The sequence below is a fragment of the Staurois parvus genome, unplaced genomic scaffold (assembly GCF_062004578.1).
Source record: "Staurois parvus isolate SC_StPar_1 unplaced genomic scaffold, SC_StPar_1.0 ptg000249l, whole genome shotgun sequence".
NCBI lineage: Eukaryota > Metazoa > Chordata > Amphibia > Anura > Ranidae > Staurois > Staurois parvus.
The window spans coordinates 13396148-13406654 of NW_028318045.1; the positions used below are offsets into that span (position 1 = coordinate 13396148).

Sequence of the window (10507 nt, forward strand, 5' to 3'; positions counted from 1 at the left end):
TTATAGGAGAATTTTAGAATGTCAGTTGGGAGTTTTTTTTGCTGTCTGCTTCCCAATACAGATTTTCCATCACTTCAAGTCTTTTATAATGTCTCTAGAACAGGAAATCCAAGAAAATCTCTCAGACGGACCTTGGATAGAAGTAAAACCTGACAGGCATTTTAATGCTACTCAATGGATATCTATACCAAAAACATCTTTTGGTATTTGATAGAATAAATGATGGGGTGCCTTTGTCTTTCACTTTATAAAAACTTGTAACAAAAAAACCACAAAAAAAAAAAAAAAACCCACAAAAAAAAAAAAAAAAGTCCACATGTAATAGGACAACATATAGACATACATACCTACCAGGGGCGGACTGACCCTTCGAAGCACTGCCCGAGGGCCTGGGGTTAGTAGGGGGCCCCATGAAATGCACCTAGTACCTTTTTTTATAGGCTTTTTTGGGTGTGCTTTGATTTGAGCAAAGACACAGGGGCGCCATGATCCCCTATTGCCCGGGGGCCCCATGAATTGTCAGTCCGCCCCTGATACCTACTCATTCACACCCGCTCTCCTGCCACCCTCTCCCCATTTCATTTTAAATCCATCCTACTTTGAACTGGGGTAATGCTGACCAAAGCGATCAGATCATTTAAGCAGCCAGATGTTGTGACTGCCTTCTAATTTATAATGCCAGAGATGCACGTTTCAGCTTACAGCAGAACCAGAAGTGAAGTAGCTCACACAGGGAAGCTTTTCATCCATAGAATACCAGAAATCATATCTCTGCAGTTCATAGCCCATCAACACCAAAGTGGAGTACACACTAAGAAAATCTGAAGAAAAAACTGCATGAGGCAGATCTTTCGATTTTCACATAGTGAGTACACAACTTTCATCATCTGATTCAGACTCTCCAAACAAAAATTTCCAACAAAGGGACAAACTCCTACATTTTCCTTGTACATGAACAGAACTAACAATTTTCATTTAATGTTGACTATTTTCATACAGTTTCCGTACCAGAAAAAAAAAAAAAAAGATTTGTTTTTTAGATTGTGTGCCCCATGAGGGTTAGGGACTGATGTGAATGTACAATATATAGGTAAAGCACTGAGTAAATTGATGGCGCTATATAAAGTACCTAAGATAAATTTAAAAAATAAAAAATCAGATACGAAAGACTGCGCATGATCAGAAACACAACAAAAAAAGCCTTTATTGTGCGAGAATTTATGTACAATTAAGGATTCAACCTACTGTGAAACCGGATGATCATTCTTCCGATTTTCTTATAGTGTAGACTGGGCTTAAAGGATGGATATCAGGGTGTGGGTTTATATGGGTGTCTATTTAATCTGTTTTAGTTTAAAGACATTCATTTATCCAACAAACCATCCATCATTGAAACAAAGCTGTGCAATAGGGTTGATATTAGTGGAGGTATTTATTACACAGAACACGCTTTGGCATTACTGGGCGATTGGTCAAAGCAGTGGGAACTGCAGTTCAATATTTCTGAATGCAAAATAACTTATAGAAAAAAACAAAAAAAAAACAAAAAAAAACACAACAGCATGGTCTGACAGTGGCAGTATAGATTTTTAATTTTCACCAGAAAAATCCCCAGCAGGGGAAACGAGGACCCAATTCCCCTATATAGATCTTTAGTCATCACTAGATGTGTGGCAGGAGGAAGGAGGTCCTGATTATCCTCTATAGATCTTTAGTTATCACTAGATGGGTGGCAGGAGGTCCTGATTATCCTACATAGATCTATAGTTATCACTAGAAGGATCACCAGCAGGAGGAAGGACGACCTTATTCCTCTGGCCATTTTTCACATTATGTCACTTTACACAATTTTATTTATATTTATTAGTTTATCACTAACAGTGGCACTATTTTCAGTATATGATTATTGACAGCCATATCATTGATTCATGACATTGCATTTTATTTTCATTTATTGCATTTTATTGTACTCAGATAGTTACATTATTTAGCACTGCACCCTACTTTGTCTTTGATCTCAGAAGGTTGTTTGGTGCCTTTTTGGTGTTACAGCAGATCACCAATTAGCGCTCACTTTTGTGCATTTTTTACCTTATTCCTCGATTTAGATCTTTAGTTATCCCTACAGAAATCATCAGCAGGAGCTAGGGTTAGCAAGGAGCTAGAGGTTTATGGTTTAGGTACACTCTAAAGCATGCAAAGGCGTAAACAAGCGCTAAAATCAAACCAAATCCCCCCAAAACATTTTTTACCTTCACTAGTTCCTTAAATTTTGAATCTTCTTTGGAATTAGGGTCGATCATGGTCCTTTCTTCATTTTCCTCTGAGAAGTGATAAGTAATAGATGCAGTCAGAGACATGGTAGCAATCAGTCTGAACAGTCATAGTCATGAAATATATAGATGGTACATGGGGAAATAGATCTACTTCCTCTGGAAGATTTCTATTTGTGGAGAGGTGACACATTCTGGCTCATCGGAGGGATGATTTTCCAGTGGAAAGGAAGTATGATGGGACTGGTTATATACCAAGAAGCGATGGTGTAGGCCATCTACCAGCAATCTTATCAAAACTGCCTACTCTACATGTGGTCATAGGCCCCAACTACAGGTGTCGAAAACCACATATAGAACATGCAGGATGTGGTGGTGGACCTTTTGGCCATTTGTAATACATACTCTTCAGCACTTCTGTCACCTGAGCACCATTTATTCTCTGAAAGTGGGATATCAGGCAAAGCAAAAGTAATTGGCCTAGGTTTTCTAAACTTCCCAAGTGATTATTCCTACAAGAAAGGTTGGCTTGCTGATACTATACGTAGATACAATGTATCCCTACAAATCTGGCTTGAAAAAAAAAAAGTAGAGCCAGACAATGGTCAAAGTAAAAATACAATCTGTCAGTATTAATCCAACATACTAGTCTTTATCCAGGTTCAACATTTACCCACTGAACCCGCCCATAGATCCTTTGGTTTTCCACTTCCTTTAGCATGACGGCAACATTGCAGTGTACTACAGTGAAATCACTGCAGTACTGTCATCATGAGGGCATGTCGTTTTATATGGACTTGATGGGGGAGGTAGGTGTAAATCATAGGAATAAAATCGGACCATTGTAAGCACCACTGGCTGGCTACGCTTTGTCCCAACCCCCGTAACTTTTATTTTTTAAATAAAAAAAAAATTTAAGTTTATATGGTTCCCAGACTACAATATTTTTATGAGAGTGAGCAGTGTAAAACAATGCAGACATGCTAAATTTTTACGTAGAGCACCTCAAGAGTGTTATGGTATGAATAGTGCACATATAAAATCAATTGTTTTCTATGAGCCTACGTTGAGCTACACCGACCCTTTTCTAAGTTAAACAACAGAAATGCTTGGCAATTAACGGTCAGCTGGAGGGGTCTACTACTATGCAGACTTGGCAAAAGTCACTTAAATTAAAAAAAAATAAAATCAGTTACATTGGTTTTCAGTCATCTTACACCAGTGGGTAGCTCAACCTGTCCCTTTGGAGATACTATTCATCAATCTGTTCTTCAGAGTTCTCTCCTTCCATTGAAATATTTGGCTTCGTTCCCAGCTGGAAGTCAGGACTAGAGATTCCATTTTTTAGATTTTACCATCATCCTTCTACTTCAGACTTCCAGGCAACCTCTCTCATCCTTCCTAGTAAATCCAACCTCCTCCCTGCAACGTACATAAGGTTTCGTCCCAGCCTTCCCACTTCTTTCCCACCCAACATCACTCACTGCACTAGCTGAAGAAAAGGGAGTCACCATGTAGGGCAGACACAGTAAGGGTCATTACACACGAGTGATAATGCTGCAGGCGACAGTCAGAGAGGAGAGGCTTCTATGTACCCTGAGAAGTTTCACCCTGCCATGGAAGCTGCAAAATCACACTCACTAGAGTAGGAGGGACATCTTGTGAGTCCAACCAGCAAGGGAGTTGATCAGCTGAGATTGCAATTTTTATGGAAACAGAAAGCTCAAAAAATAGCCGTTTCTGGCAACCGTTAACAACATAAAACAATACACATTTTCTGACTTTAAGCATGTGGTCTGGTATGATTCAGGAAGGGGTGACCCCTGCTGGGCTGCATACCTGGATAAGGGTCTTGGTTTTTTTTTTTAATTTTGGCATCGGAGTTCCCCTCAAAATCCATACCAGACCCGAAGGGCTTGGTATGGATGGGAGGGGGGACCCCATGCCGTTTTTTTAAATTATTATGGTGCCGGTTTTTAAATTTAATTACCCTTTTTTTTTTTCTTCCCTATAGCTCAGTGATGGCGAACCTTTTTGAGCCCGAGTGCCCAAACTGCAACCCAAAACCAACTTATTTCTTTCAAAGTGCCAACACTGCAATGAAACCTGAATATCGAGCTTTTGGTTTAGAAAAAACAACTCGTACAGTAGTGCAAACTAATTAACAGTACAGGGATGACCAGAGACTGCGGACACAGTACAGGAGATGACCAGAGACTGCGGACACAGTACAGGAGATGACCAGAGACTGCGGACACAGTACAGGAGATGACCAGAGACTGCGGACACAGTACAGGAGATGACCAGAGACTGCGGACACAGTACAGGAGATGACCAGAGACTGCGGACACAGTACAGGAGATGACCAGAGACTGCGGACACAGTACAGGAGATGACCAGAGACTGCGGACACAGTACAGGAGATGACCAGAGACTGCGGACACAGTACAGGAGATGACCAGAGACTGCGGACACAGTACAGGAGATGACCAGAGACTGCGGACACAGTACAGGAGATGACCAGAGACTGCGGACACAGTACAGGAGATGACCAGAGACTGCGGACACAGTACAGGAGATGACCAGAGACTGCGGACACAGTACAGGAGATGACCAGAGACTGCGGACACAGTACAGGAGATGACCAGAGACTGCGGACACAGTACAGGAGATGACCAGAGACTGCGGACACAGTACAGGAGATGACCAGAGACTGCGGACACAGTACAGGAGATGACCAGAGACTGCGGACACAGTACAGGAGATGTCCAGAGACTGCGGACACAGTACAGGAGATGTCCAGAGACTGCGGACACAGTACAGGAGATGACCAGAGACTGCGGACACAGTACAGGAGATGACCAGAGACTGCGGACACAGTACAGGAGATGACCAGAGACTGCGGACACAGTACAGGAGATGACCAGAGACTGCGGACACAGTACAGGAGATGACCAGAGACTGCGGACACAGTACAGGAGATGACCAGAGACTGCGGACACAGTACAGGAGATGACCAGAGACTGCGGACACAGTACAGGAGATGTCCAGAGACTGCGGACACAGTACAGGAGATGACCAGAGACTGCGGACACAGTACAGGAGATGACCAGAGACTGCGGACACAGTACAGGAGATGACCAGAGACTGCGGACACAGTACAGGAGATGACCAGAGACTGCGGACACAGTACAGGAGATGACCAGAGACTGCGGACACAGTACAGGAGATGACCAGAGACTGCGGACACAGTACAGGAGATGACCAGAGACTGCGGACACAGTACAGGAGATGACCAGAGACTGCGGACACAGTACAGGAGATGACCAGAGACTGCGGACACAGTACAGGAGATGACCAGAGACTGCGGACACAGTACAGGAGATGACCAGAGACTGCGGACACAGTACAGGAGATGACCAGAGACTGCGGACACAGTACAGGAGATGACCAGAGACTGCGGACACAGTACAGGAGATGACCAGAGACTGCGGACACAGTACAGGAGATGACCAGAGACTGCGGACACAGTACAGGAGATGACCAGAGACTGCGGACACAGTACAGGAGATGACCAGAGACTGCGGACACAGTACAGGAGATGACCAGAGACTGCGGACACAGTACAGGAGATGACCAGAGACTGCGGACACAGTACAGGAGATGACCAGAGACTGCGGACACAGTACAGGAGATGACCAGAGACTGCGGACACAGTACAGGAGATGACCAGAGACTGCGGACACAGTACAGGAGATGACCAGAGACTGCGGACACAGTACAGGAGATGACCAGAGACTGCGGACACAGTACAGGAGATGACCAGAGACTGCGGACACAGTACAGGGATGACCAGAGACTGCGGACACAGTACAGGGATGACCAGAGACTGCAGACACAGTACAGGGATGACCAGAGACTGCAGACACAGTACAGGGATGACCAGAGACTGCAGACACAGTACAGGGATGACCAGAGACTGCAGACACAGTACAGGGATGACCAGAGACTGCAGACACAGTACAGGGATGACCAGAGACTGCAGACACAGTACAGGAGATGACCAGAGACTGCAGACACAGTACAGGAGATGACCAGAGACTGCAGACACAGTACAGGAGATGACCAGAGACTGCAGACACAGTACAGGAGATGACCAGAGACTGCAGACACAGTACAGGAGATGACCAGAGACTGCAGACACAGTACAGGAGATGACCAGAGACTGCAGACACAGTACAGGAGATGACCAGAGACTGCAGACACAGTACAGGAGATGACCAGAGACTGCAGACACAGTACAGGAGATGACCAGAGACTGCGGACAGTACAGGGATGACCAGAGACTGCGGACAGTACAGGGATGACCAGATACTGCGGACACAGTACAGGGATGACCAGAGACTGCGGACAGTACAGGGATGACCAGAGACTGCGGACAGTACAGGGATGACCAGAGACTGCGGACAGTACAGGGATGACCAGAGACTGCGGACAGTACAGGGATGACCAGAGACTGCGGACAGTACAGGGATGACCAGAGACTGCGGACAGTACAGGGATGACCAGAGACTGCGGACAGTACAGGGATGACCAGAGACTGCGGACAGTACAGGGATGACCAGAGACTGCGGACAGTACAGGAGATGACCAGAGACTGCGGAAAGCACAGGGATGACCAGAGACTGCGGAAAGCACAGGGATGACCAGAGACTGCGGACAGTACAGATGACTGCTGACCTTTGGGGAGGGAGGGGGAGCGGGTACCTGAATTTGACAGGTACCCGCTCTTACTTCCGCAGAGTTTTTTTTTTATCTTACCTGTTCCTTTATCCAGCCGCGCGCTGTCTTCCCGGCTTCTGTAGTGTGGGTGCTCGTCGGACAGCCGGATGCCCAGTGCGCATGCGCGAGAAGCGCTGCGCTTTGTGATTGGTCCGGCGGCTTCTGGGATCTGTCATGCGTCCCAGGTACCGCCTTACCATTCACAAAGAGCACTGCTTCTTGCGCATGCGCACTTGGGACCCGGCTGTCACGCACACTACAGAAGCCGGGAAGACAGCGCGCCGCTGGATAGAGGGACAGGTACGGTCCCACTGCAGAGCTGAGCGGCCGGCCCCGTATTCTGACACGGCGGCGGTGGAAATACCGGACCGGCCACTCTATATTCGCTCCATAAGACGCACTGACATTTTCCCCCCTTTTTTGGGGGAAAAAAAGTGCGTCTTATGGAGCGAAAAATACGGTATTCTCCTGGCGTGCCCACAGATAAGGCTCGGCGTGCCGGCTGTGGCACGCGTGCCACGGGTTCGCCATCACTGCTATAGCTCATAAATTCAGCTGTCACTCTCCCCCCAGCTAGTTTATTTCCCCAAATTAAGAGAAACAATGTTTCCTTTTAGTTTCTTAAAAGAAACAAAAGTTTCCATTATCTCCAGGGAAAGTGACAACTAACTCTGTGAGCTATAGTGAAGAAAAAAAAAAAAAGCCGGCAATTGTATTTAAAAATCTGCACCGACACACACTTTGTATTGCGAAAAAAATTTGTAAACAGGCACTATTTTCATTCGTAAACCGAAAATTATGTTAACTGAGGAGTTCGTAAAACGAGGTATTACTATATTGCGAAAGGAGCCACACCCATGTAGGATGGTAAAAAAAACTTTTCAAATAAAAAGTCAACAGATGCTAAAAAGGAGGACTCTATAATGACTTAAACACCAAGGAAGGTATGTACCAGCAAGAAGAAGACAGTTTTGCCCAATCTCCAGCAATCACTGTAGGAGTAAGCGTTGGGTCCTCATTGCCTACAAAGATCGTGAACCCACTCTAACCTGAGTTAGGTAACCTTTTAGAATTTTTCCATTGTATAGACTTGTTCATTTGCTAGGAAGAAGATAGCATCTTGTTTGTTTTATGCATCTGTCATTCTTGTATTGTATTCCTATAATTGTTTATGTACAGAATTTTTATTTAGTAAAAGCACAAATATACCACAGAGGTCAAATCTTCCTGGCTTATAAACGCAAAGCACTCTTTACTAGACTCCACAGCAAAACAGGCCCCAACACAGGAGGAAGTCTTCCAATGGGGACACCTGTTCTGGAGACAACTGTCTAAGAGAGGAAGTCCCTTGTCTTTGAGAGATGTTCCTTAAATTACTGTTGTGTCTTTCAAGGACAGAAAGCGAAGGGAAGTTCCCCCAATGGTATACAGATTATATTTATATTCTACTCTACGCAAAACATTTTGGTTATACATACACTTGAAAAAGGAAGTAACTATTTTCTAGGATAAGGAATGGTCATGATACCCTTAGAACCCATAGAATACTTTACCGAGCATGGTGTCTTCTGGGTGGATGTCAATAGGAGTGGGGGACATTGGCGCATTGATGGCATTTTTTCCTTCTTCCTGGAGGTCACTCACTGCAACAAAAGACGACAAATGCTAGATTACCAACAACACTTAATTTGGCAAACATTGTGTAAAAATGCAACTTAAAAATGGTACCAAAATACAGAAATGTATTCACTATCAACATACATGAAACATCTAGAGGTTTTTATCAATATACCTTCAAAAAAAAAAATAATACATGGAATTTAGTGCCATTGCACAAATTATTCTCTTTGCATTATTAAAATTTTTATGAACATATTGACCCCCTGTCACCGCAACATCCCACCCACCCCTTTGGCTTATATATCCAAGAAATACTTAATTCCATTCACTTTGCATCCCCAAGCTGATTTCTGCAGAGTAGTAAGGACTACACAACACATTCCCAGATTATAAATCTGCTTCTTTAGGGGTTAAATAGGAGGGTGATAGAGCTACAAAACCAGCATCTTCTAATCAAAAAACTGTATACATAGGCAAGAATCTTCACAACTTGTGAAAAACTATCACAGAACATCTCCAATTTGATGTATACATTCCATCCAATAGACAGGACACGGTTTGTTTGTCAGGAGCTAAATATCACAAGGCAGTACTAGAAAATGACAAAAGACGTTCACCGAGTACCACTAGCAACACAGACTGAAGATGCTAATAAATTGTGCAAATATTTACCGTCTCAGGTCATGGATAGTAAAAGGATTTAAACCCTCAAATTGAACTTAAAGGGAATCACATCCTGGTCCCACAACATGCAGCACTTTGACCATACAGCCCCCAGCCTACCATCTGAGGGCAAGATGCCTCCAAAAAAAAAAAAAAAATAGAACTTTGGATGTGCTAGCTGACTGGATACTGGTCCCTTTGCAGGTAAAGCTATGCAAAACATTAAAAATAAGTGCCGATACGGTGTAAAATCCAGTAATACACTGTCTCACCCTACTCTGTATATGCTCTGTTGCTATTTTTTTGGCATTGCCAAAAGTGTAGAGGCTGATCGGCTGACAGCCTAAAGATTTACTGCTGCTCAGGGGCACTGGCCATCAACATAATGGCAGATTTAGGAACCCAGTACAAGGATGGTGGGAACCCCTCATAATGAGCACAGTGGGTGTGCAGATACAGGAACTCAGGACAGCGACCTCACCAATAAAGCCCCTAAGAAATATCAGAAATGGTCAGGAGTTTAATTCTCCAGTATCGACCAAACACTGAAATATCTGTACAGGTAAACTGGTCCCCAACTCTGTACATGCTCCGTTGCTATTTTTTTGGCACTGCCAAAAATGTACTGGCTGACAGCCTAAAGATTTACTGCTGCTCAGGGGCTCTGGCCATCAACATAATGGCAGCCTCCAGCAAGAAAACAGAGGAGCAAAGCTGGAGGCAATTTACAGCACACACATTTTAGAAGAATAATTATTAAATGTGGAATGTATGTTCCCGGTTAAAGAACATTATTTTTGATCATGTTGTTATGGGTAAAATTTCCTCTAATGACTGCAGCAGATGCACAGATCAAGGAGCTCTGCACTGGAATGGTGGGAACCCCTCATAATAGTTAGAGCAGGTTCACAGATTTAGGAACCCAGCACAAGGATGGTGGAAACCCCTCCTAATGAGCACAGTGGGTGTGCAGATACAGGAACTCAGGGGCTTTATTGGTGAGGTCGCTGTGCTAAGAAATATCAGAAACGGTCAGGGGTTTAAATTGTCCAGTGTCGACCAAACACTGAAATATCCGGAGATCAAAAAAATTGGTCATTAATTATTCCTGCTGCACACATACAAACACGAGGACTAATTTATCCACTGCTAAGTAACCAAGTAGGTTT

The 10507-nt window shown here is 44.2% G+C and overlaps 1 protein-coding gene across 2 annotated transcripts in view; it reads right to left on the reverse strand.

Moving 5' to 3' along the window:
- PARVB (parvin beta) overlaps window positions 1–10507 on the reverse strand; it is a 94062-nt gene that overhangs the window by 61567 nt on the left and 21988 nt on the right. For both annotated transcript variants that reach the window (XM_089680797.1, XM_089680798.1), the window contains exons 2-3: window positions 8609–8698; window positions 2253–2323 (exon numbers count right to left, since the gene is read on the reverse strand). In XM_089680797.1, coding sequence (XP_089536923.1) covers window positions 2253–2323; window positions 8609–8698 — 161 coding nt within the window. The remainder of the gene's footprint in view (window positions 1–2252; window positions 2324–8608; window positions 8699–10507) is intronic.